This window comes from Pogona vitticeps, chromosome 1, assembly GCF_051106095.1.
Source record: "Pogona vitticeps strain Pit_001003342236 chromosome 1, PviZW2.1, whole genome shotgun sequence".
Classification (NCBI taxonomy): domain Eukaryota; kingdom Metazoa; phylum Chordata; class Lepidosauria; order Squamata; family Agamidae; genus Pogona; species Pogona vitticeps.
The window spans coordinates 192,174,107-192,199,353 of NC_135783.1; the positions used below are offsets into that span (position 1 = coordinate 192,174,107).

General features: G+C 42.2%; 1 protein-coding gene across 8 annotated transcripts in view; it reads right to left on the bottom strand.

Moving 5' to 3' along the window:
* GULP1 (GULP PTB domain containing engulfment adaptor 1) overlaps positions 1-25,247 on the bottom strand; it is a 196,557-nt gene that overhangs the window by 40,278 nt on the left and 131,032 nt on the right. For all 8 annotated transcript variants that reach the window (XM_072981322.2, XM_072981324.2, XM_072981311.2 and 5 more), the window contains exon 5: positions 3,466-3,537. In XM_072981322.2, the coding sequence (XP_072837423.1) occupies positions 3,466-3,537 (72 nt within the window). The remainder of the gene's footprint in view (positions 1-3,465; positions 3,538-25,247) is intronic.

The window sequence follows — 25,247 nt, forward strand, 5'->3', positions numbered from 1 at the left end:
AGACAGCAGACAATGTCTTTTCTGCAGTGAACCAGCCTGCCTCCAGAGAGATTCTACCTGCAGCTTTCTGGCCTCTGTCAGGGACTTCTATTGTTTTGGTGCAGGTAGGATTGCTCTGTTTGGCTCATTTCCAGCGCATGCAATAGCTGGAAACAAACCAAAAGCAAGCCTTCCTGTTTGAATTGCCAATAATGTGAAGTGGTTTTAAAAAAGAGCCATTTCAGAATTTTGGCAAATTAAGTACATCCTTGACTCCTCGGAAGGGATGAAGAACTGATTTTTTTTTTAATTGTATTTGGGCAGCACATATGTCCTGCAGTACTTTTTAAAAAAGCCAAACATAAAACCTCCTCCTGGAAGCAGGAGAAGGAAGATGGAAGTAATGAGGGAGATTTTTGTTTGTTTTTCTTGACCAGACTTTTAAAAGAAAAGCAAATAAGAATTCCCCTTGTTGCCCCCTCATGTCTCCTTCCGATTCCAGGAGAAAATTTTCCATCTGGCTTTTATTTTTTTTAAAGTGATGCAACACCTAGGCATGGCTGTAATACCTCCCCCTTGCCCCAATTTTCCTTGGTCTCTCCAGGAAACGGAAGAAGTGTTTAATTTGCTACTTCATGATCTTGGCAAATTGACAGTGGGCCAGTGTGGACCCTTGAGGTTCACTAGCCTGACCCAGCCCACTCCAAAACAGGTGTGTAGACAAGCCCTCTGTATCTTTTCAAAGCACCAAAGATGTTTCATTAATGGTATTATCAATTTAGGCTGTCCTTCTGAAACTGGAGCTAATTTGACATGAAAATTAGGTTTAACACAAATGTTTTACTGAAACAGTCCTATCGTTTGCTCTGAATGCTCCACTGTAAACACCAGACAGCTGATGATAAATGCAGATAAAAATAATCTATGTGCCTAATGTATCTTTTCATTCCACTCTATGCTTGTAAAAAAGGACCTTGTTCATTTTATGCTGGAATCAACCAGAACTAAATTGTAACTATTTTTAAGAATATGAATAAAGGATATTTGACTATATAAAGGATATTTAACTATGACTCTGATTTGAAATAAAATATAAATTAATTTATCATGAATTGATGCTCATAACAAGAGGTCAGAGACTGATAACAGTGGCCGGTGTTAATTTCTATGATGTTTCATGATACATATTTTCCATTTAACTCAAGAGCTGAAGCTATGAATAAAAAATAGGTGCAGTTCTGCACTTCAGAATTTTGCTTGAAGCAAAACTTGAAATGCATGTTGGGGCTGATCTTGGGGCAGCACAAAGAATTCTGAAGGAAAGCTAAGGAATATTTGTAAGACCAGGGAAGCCTGGCGGGGGAGGAGGGATCATAGAATTATAGCGCTGAAAGGAACCCTGGAGGATATCAAGTCCAAAAACTAAAGCAGGGAATCCACAGCTAACGGCATCCCTGACAAAATATTCACCCAATCTTTGTTTTAAAACCTCTGGTGAAGGAGAAGACACCATCTACCAAGGTAATTCATTCCATGGCTGAATGGTTTTTACGGTCAAGAAGTTTTCCCAACATCTAGTCAAATTTTCCTTTCTTCTCATTTGAACCCATTGGTTGAGGTTCTCTGAGGCTCTCGTACCCTTGGCAGGCACAAAAAACAGATGACAGCGTTCGAAGTGGGTCCCTAAAGCCCTATGGGTAAGTAAGTAAGAGTGGTCGAGTAGACCAGATAGGCGGGGTATAAATCAATCAAATACATAAATAAATAAAAATTAAAAAATGGCTCTCTCTGATTTTTAAAAGCATTAGGAGGTTCATCAGCATTCAAAAGAGAAATGTTGCCTCTTCTGCATGTCCGTAATGCCTCAAAGGTGTAGGGAACCTGCCTATCGGTTGCACGCCTCAAATGCTTCTTCTGAATAGAGTTCCTGTTTCTGGCTACTTCCTGCCTCTTTGCAAACATATGCTGTTGCTGTGTGTAGACTTTGCCACAGGGCAGGAAGACTGGGAAGGGGGAAAGTAGCAAACGCACAGAGCAAAGCATACTCCTTATATGCTGCCCCCCCCCCCACAAAATGGGTACTCAGTTTACCAACCTCAGAAGGCTGGAAGACTGAGTCAACCTCCAGCCAGCTACCTGAACCTATTGAGATCCAACTCAGGTTGTGAGCAGAGTCTCTACTGCAGTACTGCAGCTTAATCACTCTGCCATGAGGCTCCTTGTGGCAGCAGAAATGGCAAAAGCTGTCCAAATGTGAAGGAGTCAGGAAGCCATTGAGAACGGAGTGGGCTGCTTCAAAAGGAGAGTTCATATTTTGGACATTCTTTTCCTTTAAATATGCCAGCATCACCAGCGCAATGCTGCATTAAATCCACATCAGGTTGAGGGCCAACCTGGACATTATTCATGTTATTAGCAACTTCGTGAATAGCTTTTTAAAATACGGAGACATGGAAAAAGCCTCCTGAGGAACATGAAGCCTGTGAACACATTCACAGGGCGATGGTGGTACCCTGTCACTTTGATCTTTCCACTCCAGCAGCACCACTGGCATGCTTTCAACATGCCTGAAGATGCTGCTTTAAATATGTACTGTATATATACATTGCAAGAACCCTAGAAGAGACCAGGAAGGAATCTAGATACAGTGGTGCCTCGCTTAACGATTACCCCGTCAAACGATGAATCTGCTTTACAATGGGTTTTTTGCGATTGCTGTTGAGATTGCAAAACGATGTTCCTATGGGGAAAATTCGCTTCACAACTATCGGTTCCCTGCTTCGGGAACCGATTCTTCGCATTACGACGATCTAAAAAACAGTTGATTGTCGTGTTTCAAAATGGCCACCCGCTGTGCAAAGTGGCTACCCGATGTGTTAAGGACGGATTCCTTGCTATACAGGCACCAGAAAATGGCCACCCTATGGAGGATCTTTGCTGCACAATGAGGTATTTCGGCCATTGGAGCACAATGAGGTATTTCGGCCACTGGAACACACTGAACGGTTTTCAATGCATTTCAATGGGTTTTTAAATTTCGCTTAACGACAATTTCGCTTAACAGTGATTTTAATGGAACACATTATCGTCGTCAAGCGAGGCACCACTGTACAGTGATTTTCAATGTATGGTTTTGTTTTAGACCCAGCTTGGATCGAGGCCCCTATGCCTGCTCTTTGCACTGGGGAGGGAGATGTTTATGTTTACTCCACTTTGCCGCAGTAAGCTTGATTTATCAGAGAGGTTTCCCAACAGAGCATCTGCATTTCTCTTGCCCACCCCCTGCTAAACTTTATAGAATCAAACCTTTATTTTGGCTTTTGGAATACTGGATATACCTTCTAACTTAGATGGAACTGAATTAAGAAGCACAATGCTGCTATATTGCAAATACCTGCAAAATCCTTTGATTACACACATAGGCTTAGAGCAGACTGAGCATTGCTCCCAACTCATCATACTGAATTGTAGAAAAGACTCCCATACCTTAAGCTTTCTAACAGCATCTCTCACGACTTCTGTGCCTTTGGGCTGCTCCACTTCAGTACTGCCAAGAAACTAAAGACAGGGCAATTTGTGAGATAAGTAGTAAGTAGTAGTGACTTTTTAGTACATCGGGTATAAACAATGAGAGTTTTAGTTGCAAAGAAATCTCTGGATATTATTATATTCTAAAGCTTCATAAATATCACCTTTCTTTTCATCCTAGACCAGCCATTCTCAGTGGGGTCCATATGACCTCCCCAGGAGGGGCCTGGAATATTTGAAAGGGGGGGGGGAATTCATCTTTTTGTGTGGTATTCTTATTTGTACACAGCCAAAGGTTTTCCTTGTTTAACAAGAGCTCCTGGAACCTGAGAAGAGCTCTTTAAAAAGGCTGAGAATGGCTGTCCCAGCCTGAAGATCTTTTCACTCAATTATAGAGGCTTCCAGATATTAGACAACAATTTCATTCCCTCCCACTGCCCATAATTAACAAGTACTATTTTTTTTTCTCCAGTCGTTAATGTCTTGGAGATGCCATGACTAGAGAAGTGAAGGATCACAAGGGAAACACATATGGAAGATGTTGATGTGACAAACCCAGACCTACTGGGATATGCCACAGTTTCACTAAGCTGCCACCAACCATTCCCTATAAGAAGTCACACAGACCAGGGATGGATTTTTAAACAAATAAAAGAACAAGGTTTATTTACATAACACACAGGGAAAATAAAATAATCAAGTGAATAAGATACAGTAACGTGGCTTAGTCTCAATCATACATACACCAGTTTGGTTCACACAGAACACTTTACTTGAAGCACAGACCCTGAACCTATCAGTTCTGGCTAACCATACAGACACCTGAACCTATCAGGTTGGTACTGACTGACACACAGTAGTACCCTGTCTGACACACAGACTCCCACTCAAGCTTCTTCTCTCAGCTCTTCTCCAACTTCCCCTTCTCCACACAGGCTTCACATATATATACAGTACAGCCCCTCCTCCTGATGTCCCGCCTTCCACTCCCCATAGGATGGAACTTTCCCTCCAAACCCATGACAGACAGATAACATCAGTGCTGTATGTAACACCTCCCCTCTTTATAAGTTGTTTTGTAGGGGGAAAGCTAAGGTGCTTTTCACCAAAAAACAACCTGGATCCAAAACATACAAAAACAGTTATACATACAATATCATACTTACTTATACTTACACTCTATTAGGCATTTAAACATTTACCATTTACAATACATCAAGTTACCTTTATTCATACAAACCAAACATGTTTAATAAACAAGTACATTTAACCTTTGGTCACCAAAATATATATATAGTCCATGTTTCTTTCGCCGTCTTCATTCTTCGGGTCTTCTTGACAAGGCGTCAGCAACACAGTTCACTGACCCTCTGACCACCTTCACTTCAAAGTCATAGTTTTGCAGGTTTAAAGCCCACCTCATAAGTTTACTATTGTGGGTTTTCATTGTCTTTAACCATTGCAGTGGTGAATGGTCAGTGCACAGAATAAAATGTCTTCCCCAGATGTAAGGCTTGGCCTTCTGGATCGCGTAGACTATGGCCAGGCACTCCTTCTCCATGGTTGCCAAATGTCTCTCACCTTTCTGGAGTTTCCTACTCAGGTAGGACACTGGATGCTGGTCACCATTTTCATCCTCCTGGCAAAGAACTGTTCCTACCCCGCTGTTAGACGCATCCGTGTAGATGATGAACTCCCGGTCGAAGTCTGGAGCACGCAGCACTGGATAATTGATGAGGGCCTCCTTCCACCTCTGGAACGCCTCCTCACAGTCGCTGGTCCACGGGATGCGGTCATCAGTCTTCTTCCTCGTCAGATCGGTCAGCGGAGCCGCAATCTCGCTAAACCTCGGGATGAACTTTCTGTAGTAGCCCACCAACCCAAGAAATGATTTGACTTTTTTCTTGGTGTTGGGTCTAGGCCAATCACGAACTGCTTCTAACTTAGCCTCTAGGGGTTTTATCACTCCTCCCCCTACTATGTGACCCAAGTATTTTATTTCTGGGCTACCCAGCTGACACTTGCTCTCTTTGCAGGGCCCAGGCCAAAGCACTTCCTCCCCTGGGTTAAAGTGCCTCTCCCTGCCTTCTTGGTCATCCCAAGCTTTCTTTCTGACCTTTTGAGCTTGCAGGGTCTCTGCTGCTAGCTCTAGGTTTCTCTTTAGGTCATTCATCAAGGTGTCTATGTATGTCACAACGTCTTGTGGGTCATCCTGGGTGATCTGCTCCCAATTTTGTTTGATCAAATCAAGGGGCCCTTTCACCCTTCTCCCAAATAAAAGTTCAAACGGACTGAACCCGGTACTGGCTTGTGGCACTGATCGATAAGCAAACAAAAGGGATTGCAGCTTCTGGTCCCAATTGTTTGGATTCTCTGCCAAGTAAGCCCTAATCATGCGCATTAGAGTCCCATTGAACTTCTCAGTTAACCTATTACTTTCGGGGTGATAGGCAGTGGTTTCCTTGTGCTTAATTCCACAGATTTGCCATAAGCGTTTCATGAGCTTCGATGTGAACGATGCGCCCAAATCTGTGATTATTTCTGAGGCAAATCCCATCCTGGACATATACCCCACCAAGGCATCTGCCACTGTGTTAGTTTCAATGTTAGTCAAGGGTATGGCTTCAGGGTACCTTGTGGCATGGTCCACAATGGTGAGAATGAACCGGTTCCCCCTTTTTGTGGCCTTGGGCAAAGGTCCCACAATATCCACCCCTATGCATTTGAACGGAGTGTCAATCACAGGCAAAGGGCACAACTTTGCTTTGGTCCTGTCGCGGCTATTCCCCTGCCTTTGACACACATCACATTGTTTACAGAACTCTTTGATCTGCTTCCCTATTTCAGGCCAGTAAAAATTCTGTGTGATTCTCTGCTGTGTTTTGTTCACCCCTAAGTGCGCAGCAAACATGTCAGAGTGCCCCCTTTGTAAGATCATGGGGCGATACTTTTCAGGTACCACTAGCTGACTTCTGATCCCATCTCCCCCTTTTGAGATATTCCTCAGGGTCTCTCTATACAAAATTCCCTTTTTCTCTCGAAATCTCACTGGGTTTCAGGTGTTAGCTGGGCGTCTGTCACCTGTTCAAAACATTTTTGGAGAGTGGCGTCTGCCTTTTGCTCTTGGCCAAATCTGCTGTCTGTGGTCAAGGTTTCCACCTCAGCTTCTGAACTCCCCCCACCTGCTTCCGTCTCGGGCTCATCATTACCCCCCTGAACTGTCCCCGTGGTGGCTTGTGAACGTGTAATCACTAGCACCCGTTTCACATGTTCAGCCAGGTCATTTCCCACGAGCACGGCTGCTGGCAGAGTCGATGAAATCGCTAGCCGCCAAACTCCCCTCCAGCCTTGAAAGTTCATAGGTACTTCAGCTACTGGCAGCGAGATCACCTGTCCCTCAATCCCTGCCACCTTTATGCTCTCATTTGGGATTACATACTCCCTAGGAATAATATCTGGATGGCACAGGGTCACCTGGGAACAAGTATCCCTTAACCCCCGATACCGATGGTCAAGTATTCCTACGTCCACCCCTGCTGTTTCAAACAACTGTGAATCTGTTCTCACAAGTAAGCAGCGCCTGACCTCCACAAGAGGACCATTTTCCTCAGCCTGATCAGCAGATGTAACTGTTCCAGATTGAGTAGCCATGGCAACAGGCTCCCTCAGTGACAAGGAGCTTTGCTCTTTCTGGACACAGAACACAGCTTTTGGCTTGGTTCCACTCAAATCATGAGGCACAATTCCTTTTAGCTGCTTTAATTTCTCACACTCTGAGATTAGATGGCCCTTTCCTTGACAGAAATAACATTTTCTGCTATATTTTGAGTCTTTCTCATCTTGTTTTGGTTTTCCCTCCAAAATCTGAGGTCTTGGTTTCATATCTGAGGGTTTCCCTTCACCATGGGCCCCTCCCCCTTGCTGGTTTTTCCCTGGTCCCTGAGAGTACTTGCTGTAGGTTTCTTTGGGTTTACCTATCGATTTCCCCTCAGCACCTAAGGGCTTTCTTATTTGGGAAATAAAATCTGCGATCTCGGCCGCTTCCGCCACAGATTTCGGTTTCCTTTCCCTCACCTGGAACTTCAGTTCCCCATGCAGGACTGAATAGAACTGTTCCAGCGCTATCAAGTCTTTGAGCTGCTGAAAGGTCTCTGTCCCCTCCTGAGATAGCCATTTCTCTAGCAACCTCACCAATTGGGCCCCCACTTGGGTAAAAGTCTGCTCTGGTTTCTTGGTGAGTGACCTGAATCTTTGCCTCAGCTGTTCCGCATTTATCCCATGTCTGGCAAACACCAGTTTTTTAAACTCTGCAAAATCTTTCATCAGTTCCTCTGGCATCTCTGCATAGACGTCTGCCAGGCTGCCACTGATTAAAGATCGCATGATGGTCATCTTCTCAGTTTCCCTTACTGAGAAGTCCACAAACGCTCTTTCCACTAAGGAAAAGAACACCTCAGGGCAATCTCCCTTGTGGTACACAGGGAATTTCTTCAGGTCAGTTTTAGACAATTGGCCTCCCTCAGAATCCCTATTGTTATTATTATTCTGGTTCATCAGTTCCAATTTTCGTAACTCAAATGCCATCCTTTCTTTTTCCAGAGCAATTTTCTCTCTCTCCCATTCAAATTGTCGTTGTTTCTCCCTTTCCCTTTGCTCCATCTCCCTCACCCTCAGTTCATGCTGTTGGGCTATGAGCATTTTCCTGAGTTCTGGGTTCTGCTCTCCCGTGCTGTCATCCTGCACTGAGCCAAATTCATCCTCAGAACCTTGGTCCACCTGTGGGTCTTTCACTTCACCCATTTCTGCCATTTGGCTTCGAGTCAAGGGCATAATCCCCCCCCCCAGAACAGGCTGCTTTCAAAAGTCAAGCCTCAAAATAAAGCGACCACTTTTTTCTCTCTCTCTCTCTTTTGCCTCAGAACCAGCCTTCTATAGATTGCTGCTGTTCTTCAGCACTAACTTGCAACTGTTGCCAGCCGGAGTCCACCCCCTCTGCTAGGCCTCTCAGCAGACAAGCTAGATCACTGCTACTTCACTCAGCTTTGCCTCAGCCTTTTTCCCGCCAAAACAGGTTGCCTCAGAGCTCCCTAATCTAGTCTCCCCAGTTGGCACGTTCTTCCACTAGCGCACCTCCCCGTGAGGTACGCCTAGAAGATTACCTACGCGCCCTCAGATTGTCCCTGACTAGACCCCCCTTGCTCTGGGCACACTTGCCAAGGCTGTGCTGGACCACTGGACAACTGGACCAGTCGTATCCCACACGCTGGACGCCAATCAATGTGACAAACCCAGACCTACTGGGATATGCCACAGTTTCACTAAGCTGCCACCAACCATTCCCTATAAGAAGTCACACAGACCAGGGATGGATTTTTAAACAAATAAAAGAACAAGGTTTATTTACATAACACACAGGGAAAATAAAATAATCAAGTGAATAAGATACAGTAACGTGGCTTAGTCTCAATCATACATACACCAGTTTGGTTCACACAGAACACTTTACTTGAAGCACAGACCCTGAACCTATCAGTTCTGGCTAACCATACAGACACCTGAACCTATCAGGTTGGTACTGACTGACACACAGTAGTACCCTGTCTGACACACAGACTCCCACTCAAGCTTCTTCTCTCAGCTCTTCTCCAACTTCCCCTTCTCCACACAGGCTTCACATATATATACAGTACAGCCCCTCCTCCTGATGTCCCGCCTTCCACTCCCCATAGGATGGAACTTTCCCTCCAAACCCATGACAGACAGGTAACATCAGTGCTGTATGTAACAGTTGATAAATTTTTACCTTAGAATGATGGATGAAATAGTTAAATGTGTTCATATATTGCTAACATGGCCTTTTCTCAACCACAATATCCTTTAAGCACATACAGGGGTGTAGTTTTGGGTGCAGGGACTTTCAAATATTCCAGAGACAGATTAGCTTCAGGTATTTGGCCCAGGACTTCATCCGGGATTCCACCAAGCATCTCCCTCCTTCCACAAGAAGGCTGTTCCAAGACATGGCCTCTGACATTTCTTATAAACATAAAATTGCAGAATGATATAACTGTACAGTACAGCCTAAACTTACCCGGGTCCCTTAATTGTTCACTACAGGGCTTGGTTTCCAAACATTTTATGATACTGAGCTATCCTCTCAGAACAATCTCTAGCTTCTCTTTATTTTTCTAAAACCATGGTGCTCACAACTGAGCACAGTACTACAGGTACACTCTGAACAAAACACAAGAGTGGAGCACCACACTAACCATGACCTAAATTTCTGACAAACCAGACTAGAATTGCATTAGCATTTTTTCCTGCTACATCATACTGTACTGCTGACTTCTGTTCAGTTTATGGTCAACTACAATCCCTAAATCCCTTTTTATGCATACATGCTAGCAATCCAGAACCAGCATTATTTGTCTGTCTGTTTCTTTTCTGCCTAAATGGAGAACTTCATATTTATCTCTGCTGACATGCATGTTGTGTAGATCCGGCTGCCCCACAGGAATGATGTCATCAACAGCAGCAGGGTACTAATGATTAAACACTTCCTTTTTCAGTTTCTGGGTGAATGTGGCCTGCACACAATGAGACACAGCACATGCACCTTGAAAGTGAAAGTCTTTAATCGCCATGTGTTATCACTCCTGTTATGAAGGCAAAACATGACCAACAGGATTTCAGCCACTTTGTTTTGGCCAAGTTTTCCAATCTGTTAAGGCCATCTTGCTTCCTGATTCCATCTTCTGAAAGTTCGGCTATCATTCCCTTTAGATGTCATCTGTAAATCTGATGAAAATTTAATGTACTCCTTCATCCATATCATTAATAAAAATTGTGAAGAATGTAATGCCCATGATAAAATTGTGTGGTATTCCAGGATTCTGCCCTGTACTCAGTATTGTTCTGGATCTTTTGTTGATCTCAATTCAAGCTTCTCACATGCTTCAGGTTCTTAAAATGTTCTACACAATATGAAAAAATTTGGGGATACAGCTGTAAACACATTACAGTGGTGCCCCGTATAGCGAGGTTAATCCGTTCCGGATTAACCCTCGCTATACGGAATCATCGCTAAACAGGTAGGGGAAAGGTATTGGAACGCATTAAACTTCGTTTAATGCGTTCCAATACCTTCGTTACTTACCCATTCAGCGAGGATTCCAGGTGCTGGCAGCCATTTTCGCGCCTTCGCTAAGCGAGGGCAGGGCGCAAAAACGGCTGCCGGCAGCCATTTCCGGGCTTCCGGTGGCCATTTTGGAACCGCCGATCAGCTGTTCGGCGGCTCCAAAATGGCCGCCGCAATACCCGATCTTCGCAATGCGGGTTTTCCCCATTGCGAAGATCGGGTATGTTTCCGTATAGCGATCCCGAAAAAGGGATCGCTATACGGAAACATCGCTATACGGTGCACTCGTTAAGCGAGGCACCACTGTACATTTAAATGAAAACGGATATATGAAAAGGTAGACAAAATTGTCCCAAATACGAACATTCTGTGAGCACACCATATTATATAAAGGACGTGTTATGTTTCTACAATATTTGGTATAGGATGCTAAAGAAGGAAGTTTTGCATGTTTTTTCTTGCTAAAATTTCTGGAGTTCCTTTCTCTGGGGAGGGGGGAATCAAATACATTTACAACAACAAATTACATGACACAATATTTCAGTCAAATGTTTTGAGGTGTGCCAGAGATTAGGTCAGTTTCCAATATTGTCAGCTTGAAGAAAACCATAAAATAAATTTATCCGTTTCAAAACCTGATGTGCCAGCATGGAGCTTAGAGCCAGCACGTCATCATACATCATAGCGTTATGCCATATCTCCTGACACGTGCTGGCACAAACACTGAAGATCAAGGTGAAATCCAAAGAGCATTTAAAATGGTTAATAGTGTTGCTGACTTCAGTTAAAATCCCAACACTTCATTCATGGAGTTACCACTTAAATGGCACAGGAAGGACAGAGAGGTCGTATATTCAGTGTCTTATGACGGGTACATCACATGTGCCTCTCTCAATCTTCTGGTATCCAATTGACATTGGGTTTTGTGTGAGCAACAGGAAGTCTCGCATGACATTTTATGGAAGTAATACCAATATTTGCCTGCCTTTCTGAACTTCCTACCCTTCCCTAGTTCTGTTAACCAGTGCCAAACCCACAGCAAGACTAAGATGCTTGTATAACGTACTATAAAGCTATCTTGCACTAGAGGATATCATAGTGGGAAAATGTGGTACTTTCTTATACCTTTGACTTGCCACAAAGGCTGGCCATTGTTACTACTGAACTTTCTCCTGGTAGAGCAGATTCTAGAGATGGGGGCATTTGTATATGAATACAAATAACCCCACACAGGTGGAAATAACAAGGGTCGGGGCTAATAGGGCCGGACGGTTCACTCACAATTTTGCCGCTGCCGCCAGCTCCACGGTGCCTTCCTATCACACCATTGTCCGCAATCGATCACCCAGTCCTGGCAGGAGGTGGGATGACAAGCCTCTCTGCTAGGTCGGAGAGTGGCTAATCCATTGCGGAGAACAGCGTGATAGGAAGCTGCCGCAGAGCCGGTGGCTGAGGTGAAATTGTGAGTGAACAGCCAGGCCCCATGAGGCCAGACCCTTGTTATTTCCACCTGTGTGGGGATATTTGTATTCATATACAAATACGAATGCTCCCATCTCTAGAGCAGATGGTGAGGAAGAAAGGGTAGGAGGTGCTGGGTTATGCCCTAGTATGGTGTCTTATGCCTCCACAGGGGAAGGAGTTCTGAAAAGCACAGCAACCTTCTACATTTACTTCTTTGGCAGGCAACATGCAGCCTCCAAATGTTGTTAGACTGCAACTCCCAGCCTTCCTCATCACTGGTTAAGCTAATTTGGCTTTATGGGAGTTGTGGCCACACAATATCTGGTGGGCCACAGGTTACTCATCTGTTTTAAATGGATAGGGAATGCAACCACTTCCACAGGATGGAGGGAAGATTAATCCCCCCAGAAAAGCATGCCACAGGTGGCTGAACAAGCAGCATGCTTGCAAAGATCTGTCTTCACAAACAGAGGCACAACTCATCACTCACATTATTACTTTTAATATTACTTTTCCACCCAGCCATTCAAGAAAATAATTACTTTTAAGACAGTGAAAAATCACTGGGATTTGGGCTATTAGCATGCCCTAAAGAAGTAAAATGAGAAAGGTGTCATGAATTTATTTTGATCATACAGTAGCAGTATTCACAGGTTATTTCTGCACTTAGAGAAGCAGTGTTAAAACAATCCCAAATAATCAGTGGATGCATTAGCAACCTTGAATACTTAAGAGGTTTACAGTTGAATCTTCCATCTGCTTTCCACCATTAGGCAGCTTCATGCAATGGTGAGGAAATGGGCAATGAGAGCTTGTTTATCACGCCCAGTTATGAGTAATAAAGATGTAGTTACAATAAACAAATTCCCTTCAGCATAAAAAATGTCATTGCAGAAGAAGGACAAATGACATCTATGATTTTTTTTTGAACTGCAGTACAAAAGCTTTTCACTAGAACTTAATTCAGTATCTACCTATCATCATATACAATTTCCTCCAAATTCCTCAGGGTTTAATTTCCAAGGGAAGAAAGATTGAGTTGAATACTGACTAAGCCATGCTTACATGTTTCAGGTAGAAACCAGGGATAGTAAGAGAAGTTTTTGCCAATTCCCTCTTTCTTGTGCATGTACCCTTGGAGCCTCCCTCAAAATCTGTTCCAGGTGACTGAAGGATCATCACTGCATTTCTTTGAGGAGTCCTCTCCTTGACTGAAGTGCTTTTCGTTGAACTGCACCTGTGAGCTTGTATTCAGGTGTTCCTTGAGCAATGTGAAGTGCCTCTTGAGCTGTGATCCATAATCAAACTCTCGGGATCGCTATGATGGCCTAAGCACTAGGCAGCTTACTTTAATTAGTTTGTATCCTTCATCCCTCACTAAATTTCCTTTCTCCAGGGAAGTACTCAAAATTTATATCTAAAATAGGAGTCTTACGTTGTGTTACACATGGGTTTAAGAAATGCAGATCTGAATATCAGCATCTTCGTTTCCACAGCAAAACCACATCCTACAAGGAACTCGGGTAGTAACTCTATATATTTAGCTAGCTTTTTCAACCATGTTTTATAGTTGTTTCTTCAGCTCGTAGAACAGAACTCACCATAGCTCCTTTGAATGCTGCCTTTTAACCCAAACCTTCAAGAAAATGATTCCTATAAAAATACTGAGAAATCATCAAAGATTTATACTACCAGCATGTCTTAAGAAATATAGTGAGAAGGTATTCATTTATTCCAGCCGTACACAACGGTCACCTGTTATTTCCACATTTGTGGAAGTTGTATTAAATAATCCAGATTCTTCCAGTCATCTGAAGCACCTGTCCTGGTGGATAAATATAAACCAGGAGACCACCGCTGTGGCTTTTATCATGAATAACATAGATTTTCAGATGCCTCGCAAGACGAATGGCTCACGCAACGACAAACTTACAAGACAAAAGCATTTTGCGATTTTTTTTGGTGACTCACAAGACAAATGTTTCTATGGCCGTGCTTCACAAGATGAAATTTCCCCCTTTTTTGGTTTGTTTTAAATCACATAACAGTTAGTACTGTGCTTCGCAAGACGAAATTTTTGCAATTTGACACGGCTCGCGGAATGAATTAATTTCGTCTTGCGAGGCATCACTGTAAAAGAGAAATTTGGACCATAAAAAAATCAAAGAGATATACATATCATGCTAACACTATAAGCCCATATATTGTTTCTTTGAGACCAATGACTTTTTTTCTTTTAGGGATTTCCCTTTTTTTTTGTTACATATAAGATTTGATTACAGTACTCTCTATCAATATTTTGAGCCATTTTCTAACAAGGTTTGTTAGCTCTCTCCTTCCCCCCCCCTTCCCAATGCACTAAAGAGACTGTGAGGAAATAGGTGGAAACTGGGGCTTGTAGTCCTACAAAGATGGAGTCTGTTCGGTTCTGTGTAGATGGATTTGAAAGCACTGAAATGTTCTCATGAGATTGTTGTTGGAATTGTGCTGCCAGGCACGAAGATAAGAAAGCAAGGCCGCGGAGGCCCAGAGAAGATGAAAACAGAGCATAGAGCTTAATTGGGGAAAGGTAAGCCACCTGGGCTTGGAATCTTCTCATGTGAAATGTGGGTGGTGAACTGTGTTACACCCACTTGCTCTTAATTGGGTTAACAGCTTGGAAGTGTCAGAAAGGAGGTGGTCTACAGACATGTAGAAAATGGTTGTTCCTATATATGACTGATGTTCGTTATTCATTGGTGGATGTGGTGGAATGCGAGAGGTTTGTCTTTTGAAGGAGGGGGGGCAAAATAGCCCAGCCTCTAGATGCTAACATGTAGGGAGAGCAATATTTATTTTTACTTAGCTTAGTTCTAGCTGTAATTATTTGACTTAGAAACAGTAAGCTTATTTGAAACATGGTAACTGCTGGATATGACAAATCCTTATGCCTTTTAAATCTACAACTGTATTCTAATGAAACTTAAAAACAAATATAATTCTTCAGCAGAGGACTGGTCTCTTGAACAGCAGGACTTACACCTAAATCCAGTGTGGATTTGAGAAGGTCAATAGTTGCTACTGTAAATTAAGAGGTCCTACCTGGCCACGCTGTTGTGCTGTCAAAGGAAGCACATAGTCAATGGTTAGCCGCCTATTGTGGTCGCAATGACCAGATAGGCGGGGTACAAATAGAATAAATAAATAAATAAATAACTGTCTTGTAAACAGGCAAGTGTTCTCTTTTAGGTCAGGCTTGTCCATGGGGCATGTACTACACACTTCTGAGGTCTAAAGGACCTACCTCAGGTACTAAAGGTGGTGGTTTTGCACCCACAGTGACTCCCTGACTGAGATCATTATCTCTTTAAGGAGAGGTGATCATGACAGAGACATTGGCTCGGTTTGGTATATCAACAGTTGAAGTACAGTGATTTTAAATAGTCTGTATATTCATGTCAGAGAGAAGGGCATCTTCTGCCAAATGCAAATAAGAATTACTTCTTCAGCCACACTCAATATGCTAACCAGGCAGCTTTATCCAAATTGCAGATTATTCTTATGATCCATTTGCTAATTATTTTCTCCTTGCTATCCTATATCTATGTGCTCTTCACATTTCTAGGAATCTAGGATAGGCTATTTTGGAAAATATACATATGAACAATTAAGAGCTACTGCCGCTTTGCTAATGAACAAGACTGATTAATGAAAGGTCAGCTGGGAACTACATGTAAGCTGCTCTGAACTATTGTAAGTAACTGAAGGTTACAAGGGTTAATAATTTTTTTAAAATGTGAGACGCTGGTTTCCAACACGAGCCACTTCATTTTGGAAATTAAGACCTCTCTGGAGGCATGCTGATGCCCAACCTCATGCCCTACAGTTACATATGCTGCAATTGCAGAATCAAAAAATGAGTGGGAAAAGGCACATTTTTGCCATTATGTTAAACACAACGTTTTCTTTTCATTGTTAAACATGATACACTGGCAAGAATCCTGTTGCTTACATATGCCAGTGTTAAGCCAAACAATCATTTCTCTATCTCTTAAAATAAGATCAAATGAACTGCCACTAGCTAAGAAGTCAAGGTTTATATTCCTCAGCATGCGCCAAGTCATGCAACTGGCACACAATGAGAAATAAGCCTTAACTTCTCAACTGGCAGCTGTTCACTGCTGTGGTCTATGCCGTTTGCCTTATGCTGGAGTGGATAAGTGAATGAATAAACAATTTCTACTGTTTTAAAACATTTATTCAAGAGACTATGCCACATCTGGTGAAATAGTGTAATCCAGTTTATTTGCACTTCCGTGGCGCAGTGGTTAAACTGCTGTACTGCAGCTAAAACTGTGCTCACAACCTGGGGTTCAAATCCCAGGTAGCCGGCTCAAGGTTGACTCAGCCTTCTATCCTTCCGAGGTCGGTAAAATGAGTACCCAGCTCGCTGGGGGGGGGGGCAATGTGTAGCCTGCATAATTAACTTGTAAACCGCCCAGAGAGTGCTTGAAGCACTATGGGGCGGTATATAAGCAGCACACTTTGATTTCCTTTTGCTTTTGCTTCGTCAGTTTTATGCCCTAATGTTTTCCTTGTGAAAAGGCACAACCTCTTGGGCAACTGCATCCTCAATTCTTTGTGTAAACCCCTTGTGCAACAAAAACTGCATTACTACAATTGTTATGCCGATTACTGTTGTTCAGTTCACCACCACTTAAAAACACATACACTGCAAATCAAGGAAGTCCTCTTCAAACAGATGCGTCATTAAGATCTGCACAGGTATTTACAAACACTAATGACCCAACATTTGTCTGAGGACAAGAGATTTCTGTTAAAGCAGAAATCAGAGAAACCGCTCTCCAAATAGGCAAAAGTGAAAGACATGAGTTTCTGTTCAATTAAAAAATGGTGAAAGAAATATGAACAATGTCAGACAGGCAGATTACACCATATCACTGGCAGAAAATAGCAACAATGTAAACTGACTATGAAGGTTAAAAAAACGAAGTGTAAAAGCCAGATCACAAATGAACATCACAGTTACAGAGAAATTACAAAATGTTAATGTTGACAATGAAAAAAAGGGAATTTTAAAAAAGATTTCTGGTATCTCAGTACAACAGTTAATCAAAATGGAGGTTGCTGCCAAGAAATGAGAAGGCTGAGGTCTGGAAAGGCAGCTATGAAAGAGCCTGGAAAGATCCTTAAGTGTAAGGATATACATCTGGAGACCAAGGCCAAGATCACCCTGAGCAGGGCTGACATGGACAGGAACTTTGAACTGCCTTGATCTCTATATGATTCCATTCCTCAAAAACCGTCCATTGTTTATGATACAGTGATTCTGTATCCATGATTCAAAATGCCAGGAAATGGCCCAATATTGCTGCACAATATCGGGCCCACATGGCCGGCAATAAAATGGATGCCAAGCTTTACATAGCCAAGGGCAACCTGAATGCTGACAGTATCAACAGCAGCAGTCAAGATGGTCTGCAGGATACCCTCCTCTGCTCACTGCCGTTTACAAAATGACACCAAGCAAGAGAAAATCCCAGAAGTGGACTCCTTTTTTCACCAGTTAATCAGTGGGGAAAGTTTGCATATTTTGCATTAATATTGGCTCCTTTCCTGGCATTCTGAAATGTGAATACAGAAGCAAAATGTCACACATTCATAAACCAAAGGTGTTTTAAAAAAAGAATTGCATTTCCTGGCTTTTTAAAATGACAGCTTACATATACATACACTACATGCAAATTATAGTCTTTGGGGGTGGAGTCAAACAAAGGCACATCTTGTTTTAAATGAGAACCTTACTAGTTCTTTGGCAGCAGTGGTCCCCAACCTTGGGCCTCCAGATGTTCTTGGACTTCAACTCCCAGAAATCCTGGCCAGCAGAGGTGGTGATGAAGGTTTTCTGGGAGTTGTAGTCCAAGAACATCTGGAGGCCCAAAGTTGGGGACCACTGCTTTGACAGCATTTTACTCACATGGCCTGCTTAAAGCAGCAGATGGCCTCTAGATGCCAAACTCTCATTCAAAAGAGAAAAAGCCAGTCTTTGGCTCTTCCAGAACCAGAGGCACAAGGCAAAACACACAGCCAGTATTGTGGCTAAGCACTTTGCAAGTCACAAACCTTTCAACTGGATTAGCCTATGACTAGAATCACCTGTAATTTCACAAAATCTCAGAGATTTATACATTGTAGAAATTAACGATTCATGGGTAAAAATGGCGCAACTGCAAGAAAGGCTGCTGCAGATGCTTTGCAGATAGCTGAAATCTGTTGCAAAGCGACCTGAAAACAGGCCACAGAAAGTAATGAAGCCACTAGTGTGAATGCTGCCTGGAGGATTGTGGGAGCTACCATCCAAAAAAGGAACATTTCTAATAATACATATCTTATTAGGTTTCCAGAAAAATCAAGTTCCAGAACTGAGCTGGAAGTTAAGCCGGGTGCTTCTCTGAGGAAAATAAAGAGTTGGGGAAAACAGGAAAAGGAAGAGGAGAAATTATTAGGAGCTTCTGTTTATTACTGTTGTATATAGAGGAAGAGGAGGTAAACATATTACATGTATCTCCTTATCACTGTTTTGCTACTATTGTTATTATTCACCTTTTTTATTAGTAAACTTAGTGGCCAGAACACTGTTAGTAGCGCTCTGCATACATAAGGAGGAGGATGCCACCACCCATGGCCTTTTATCTTTAATTAGAAGTTTCCTTTTGACCTGGCGAAGCCTTTGGGGGCCTTAGGAGGAGGAACAGAAAGCCTTTCGTATCAAAAAATCACCACCACTCCCAGTGAATTTTCATGGCCAAGTGGTCATTTGAACTCAATTCTTCTGAGTCCTAGTCTAACACTGGGTCTTCCTCACCATGTTGGCTCAATCTACATTTCTGGAAGAAATTATACCTTATTTTTTCCCTGATTTATTAAGCTTATCCTAACTTTCCTTTGCATTTTTATCCTGCAAATGACAGCACACCATTTTCATTCTGTAATACTTTTCTGCCATCAATACTTGATGGCAAAAATAAATAAATAATAAAATAAAAAATACAGCCATTTAACGAGATTATCCCCAGAAGCCCTTCTACATGGAGTGGTAAGTCTCACAGTAGTAACTACCCTGATATCTACTGGCAGTCTAAACTCTGCCAAGAATGCCAACAAACTCCTCACTTGCCTTGCTGAGAATGTAATCTTCCAGCAGGTGGGAAAAGTAACACTAAGTTTGGCTATCCTGGATCTAGTCTTGAGTGACAGGAAAAAAAGCTGGTCAATAATGGAAATAACGGGAAATTTGGGTGGATGGGGCCATGCCCTCTTCGGATTTGTTACAGTGGCTGTAATCCTGGCTTGTCTAAGTGCAGACTTTACCCTTTTATAAATGTGATAGGTTTTCTGTCCAGGCAACAAGGATTGTGAAATTATATTGTGCAATTCGTCATCCAGTTCCTGGTTTGATCCACTGCAAAACATGCCTGCAGATGTGCTTCATGAAAGGCACGTCCACCTTGGAGCAGTTAGTACCAGTTATGCAAGTGTAGTACTCAACAGGATTGCAGCCGCTGAGGCAGGGGAAAGCTAAAAAGAACATAATTATCACTCTGGAATTTTGGAAATTTGATTTCAATAAGCTAAGCGAGAATCCACCCACCCACCCACCTACCTATTTTTACCCCGTCTTTCTCCTTTAAAAGGGCCCAAGGCAGCTTACATCATTAAAAAACATTATTTAAAGCTAAACCCAGTAAGTATACAAATATTAGATCAAACAAATACCACACTAAAAGACAGTACACCAAAGCAACATCAAAAACACATTCAGCAAGGCACAACCATCCATTTAAAACCCCCACTCAGGTGGCTGTTCATTAGGGGAAAGCTTGTCTGAAGAGAAATGTCTTCACCTGCTTATGGAAGGACAGCAAAGATGGGGGCAGTCTGGCTTCTTGTGGGAGGGAGTTCCAGAGTCTCAGAGTAGCAACAGAGAAAGCTCTCTCTTGTGTCCCCATCAGACACACCTGTAAAGGTGGAGGGACAAAAAGAAAGGTTTCCCTTGATGGTCTTAAAACCTGGGCAGGCTCACAAAGGAAGACGTGGTTTTTGAGACAGCTTGAACCCAAGCTGTTTAGGGCTCTATAGGTTAGAACCAGCACTTTGAATTGCACCCAGAAACAGACTGGCATTCAGTGGGTGTAAAAAGAGAGTTATGTGATGCTAGTGACCAGCTCCAGCTGGCATTTTCGCTGCTGTGTTTTGGGCCTGCGGACGTTGCCAGATACTTTGCAGAGACGAAGTGAAATCCCATGGTCAGAAATACTCAAAAATAAGGGAGTCAATGATGGATGAGAGTTTTTAAAGGTGAGATATTGAGAGCACATTCACACAAAACATACTCCTGTTTCCACATCCCATTTATGAGGTAAATTAACACTACATCTTAAATAGTCTAAGCATATTGCTTTTTAAAGTAAAGATATAAAATCATCATTTATTAAATACCTTCCTAATTTGGGAACCATGTTAACGATAGTAATATTTCTCAAAATAATACTTTTAAAAATCCTTAAATTGTGAAGTTTTATGGGTTTCAGTTTTTTAAATGAGCAGGAAAAGTGTGGCAAATAGCAGCTCTCCCTCAACTTCCTGCTTCTAATTTTTTGACAGGGAAAATGGATGGGTCATAAAAAATGTTCTCCTGGAAGTTATACACTATATTATGACAACATGTTGGGAAGTCTCTCTTATGCCCACAGCTATGTCTTCTATGCAATCACAGAAAACCTAATTTATCACAAGCACTGTATGAATGAGCTGCTGGATGCCTTCCCCACTTAGCAAGCAAGAAAGGCATCTATTTGTTCATCTTGAGATATCAATTGTTTTACCATTTTTTCCCCTGGACTACTTGCTCTTCAACTTGCATATATCCATTTATATACTCCACACATCTTCATTTATGAATAAAGTACAACTTACTGCTCTCAGCTGAAGAATATGCACTTTCACGACCCATGTAAAACACCCCTTATCACAAATTAGTCACATATAACTATTATACTTCTGCACTGAATTGTGCTTTCCAGTTTGCTTGGATCTTAATTTGATTCTGAATTCTCCTCATTCCACACCGAGAGGTCACCTTATTTGTTCCCTCTTCTAGCTCAATTGCTATTACTGCCAAACCACTTAGTTATCTCTCTACTGCGCTATTATTCAGAACTGCTGTGTTATCTCACACTTTTAGCTTATTGATTTTCCTATAAACCCAAGAGATGAAAACATTTTCTCTTATCATTATCTCAACACTAAGTTGTCAAATCAACTTTTCCTATGCTTTACTAACTTTATGAGAGTTTCAACACTGCACCTGAACACCTACAAACACAGATGTAGATTAGGCATTTTCATTGTTATGCCATTATCTACGCAACCATGAATAGCATGCCTCTGCTTGAGTGTATCAGTATTGCCAGGATAGTGTATAAATGTGCATTTATATCCTGGAAAACACCTACCACAAACACTGATTTTCTAGACTATAGAACTCATATTATTCTAAGGGCACCACAAGTGCCATGAAAGAACATAGGCACCAGAGGGATGTGAATGAATGGAATGGTATCAGAATTGCTTTCTGTCCTAAATGGATCTGATCACCATCCTAACTGAATTCATGTACCTCCTACTGTCTAGTCCAGAGATACTGATATTTTCCTGCATCCTGGGATACCAGAATAAAGCAAATATCTTCTCAAGAAATATCTTCTGGTTCCTCTTTCATATGGTGCTTTGTACATCTCTTCTGCCATTCCTTTTTTCTCTTATTACCTCTTTTCCTGAAACTCTGCATTTCTGTTTAAAATCCAAAACAGAATGAAAAAAATTAGCTGCCTTCAGGGCTAGCCTTCCAGTTAAGAAGAACGTTCCCACCCTCTCTCTGGAAAGCCTCACTGACTGCTCTCCAACTCCAGTGCAGGTAGCTCGCCATTCTCCTGGGGCCATTTCTGGGAGTGCTCAGCTTTCCCAGAAGTTCTATGGGGAGCAAGCCTTGTGTGCTCTATTTACAGGGCTATTAACTCTTCAAGGAGTGCTATTAGTCCTGTGGAGAACTTGGTTTGGGAAAACTGCAATCTTGCATGCCTTAACACTGAGTGTCAATGGAAGGGGGCATGCATCATGGTTATTTGCTACTTGCCACTAATTTGAATGGTAAAGTTTTCCCACTATCTGTCATTGAGCCAGCCCCTTCTTCGTGTTTGAAGGTTTTTTGAGTCCCTTTGTTGTTGTTTGCCCACGTCTTTCCTGACCACTTTTGAAAGGCAAGCACAGAGAATTCCTCTATACTTGCCTATTTTCTTCTGATTGTAACTAAAACTCCTAAGAATGAGAAAACTCCACTTCTCTCTAAAGATTCATCTAAAGTGATCACTTTTTACTTCCTCTCCTGTTTAGATAGCTGTTTAGATCCATATTTTACATTACATTGCATTGTTTGATGTTTCATTATGTACTTATCTACTGATGCTACAATCATTTCTAATTGTCTCCATTGTTTCTGAATTACTTTGTCTATTGTTATTTACACATCAACTGTTTTGACTCACTGGGATACAAATACAGTGATGATGATGATGAGGTGGCTTGCAAACAAGTTAGTATGGGAGGTTTTCAGAGAATCATAGAACTGTAGATCTGGAAAGGCCTGAAAAGGTAATCAAGTTTAACTCCCTGCCAAAACAGAAAACACGGGTTAAAGCATCCCTGATGGGAAGGCATCTATCTAACCCCTGTGTTAAAAAAAGGCCAGGGAAGGAGGATTCTGCCACTCTCCAAGTCTGGATACACACACCTAAGAATTGCATTCCTGGATCAGAAAGAAGCTGATAGAAGTTAAGCCTCTAGAGTGTAATATAGTTTTGTCTCATAGCCTTGGACGGTGCTTCGGTGAAGTGATACACCTTTTGGCACTCGGAGTGTCAACAACGTCTTTATTGTGTCAATCCATCCATCTATCCATCATCTGTTAATATCTTGGGACTTCAGGCACTATACACTGCGGTTCAGCAAATGCTTCCACAAGGTAGGGTTGTGCCTCTAGCTTCCCAGTCCTACAGATTTCAATGGGATGTTCTGCCTTTTTTTCTTCACCCTGTTGAGACTTCCTCACCAGAAAATGTCTTCCGTTTCTTTGAATAAAATCCTGAGCATAATTCCTAAGCAGGAACTGAAGCCGTTCTCTCCAGCATTCCTTATCAGCATCTAGGTAAATATTACCTACTGCTATGAAAGCAAACAATGTATGTATGTCAATCAGATTTCCCTTGAATAAAAAGGTCATTACTCAGCTATTAACAGCAGAAGAGCAAACCCTGAAGGCTATGATAACCCTCATTTTGCAGAGAGAAACCCACCCATGGGCCCTGCACTGCAGGATTCAGTTTGTTATTATGGTATATTACATTACATTGCATTTGGAATGCATCTCTACATTACCTGTCTGCCATCCTCTAGACTTAAAATAAGCACTTTCTCACTCATTTCTTGCGTCAAAGATGAAGTTTGACAGCCATGTTATCCTGTTATATCTCTTTGCTGCTTTTGTCATTTTCAGGCTTTTACACTAGCTAGTTTCAAATCACTGTGCATCCTCCAGTGCGTGGCTGAGTAACACAACCACTTGAAATTAACCAGTCTTACAGCTTGGAATTGACAATGAGAACAACAACGATGAGAAAGAAAAATCCTGGGCAGGATAAAACCTTTGTCACAAGCAAAGCGGGACTATCAGACTTAATCTTGCACAGGAAATTGGGAAAGCAGGAGAAGAGAGCTCATCATTTCCGGTCATCTGTTGCTCTGGAAAGTCTCTCGGTCTCTGTAGGGGTCCCAGAAGGATTCCCCACTGGAACAAAATGCCCCAAATCACGGGGGGTTTCATCCCTATCTATCACAAGCTGTTGAGACAGTGGAAAATAAGAGAACCAACCAGGCAGCTGTGACAACCCCAGACCTACTGGAGTATACCACCCTTTAACTAAGCTGCCACCAACCATTCCCTATAAGGAGTCACACAGACCAGGAATGGATTTTTAACAAACAAAAGAACAAGGTTTATTTAAATAACAAACAGGGTAAATAAAAAGATCAAGTAAATAAGATACTGTAACGTGGCTTAGTCTCAATCATACATACAACAGTTTGGTTCACACAGAACACTTTAAAGTAAAGCACAGACCCTGAACCTATCAGTTCTGGCTACCCACATAGAAACCTGAACCTATCAGGTAGGTACTAACTGACACACAGTTGTACCCAGTCTGACACACAGACTCCCACTCCAGCTTCTACTCAACTTCTCCACACAAGCTCCACATATTTATACAGTACAGCTCCTCCCCCTGATGTCCCGCCTTCCACTCCCCATAGGATGGAACTTTCCCTCCAAACCCATGACAGACAGGTACCATCAGTGCTGTATGTAACAGCAGCCAACAGTAGAAATTCAATCCAGTGTCTTTGACCAAATCCAGGCCACAAACAGCAGCTTTATAGAGGCAGAGCTGTGACTGTTTTGAATCCTTTGATTTTTTGATTCCAGCTGGGCTTGAATCTATAATATCATCTTTGAACCAGAGGCTGGAAATAGGTTTATAATTAACTTGTTATTTGCAATTGATTCCTTATTGCCATAGTAAAGATATTAACTATATTACAACTATAATTTCATAAGGGATAACTTCAGTTCTTAAAAAGTGTAACTGTAACTTTAATGGCATGCACAGTTCCAAGGGAAGTGGTGTTACTAAATAATGGAGAGGGAACATCACACTCTTGAAGTACTAGCCTTGTTCTGTGCCTCATGCTCTGTTTTGGATGTTGATGTGACAAGGAGGTATAGGGGAATGGACCACGTTTTGCATCACAGGTTAGCAGTCTGTAGCATGCAGATGCTTTTTTAAAAAAAAGAACTGAAAAGTAGCTATTGTATTTACTTTTGAGAAGGGGGATTACGAATATCCCTGCACAGGTGGCGATGATGAGGGTCCAGCCCCACTCACTGATCTGCCGGTGCTGCGAACACTGCAATTCTTCCAATGGCTCTGCAGATCACGATCAGCTAGCCACTCCTGGCAGGAGG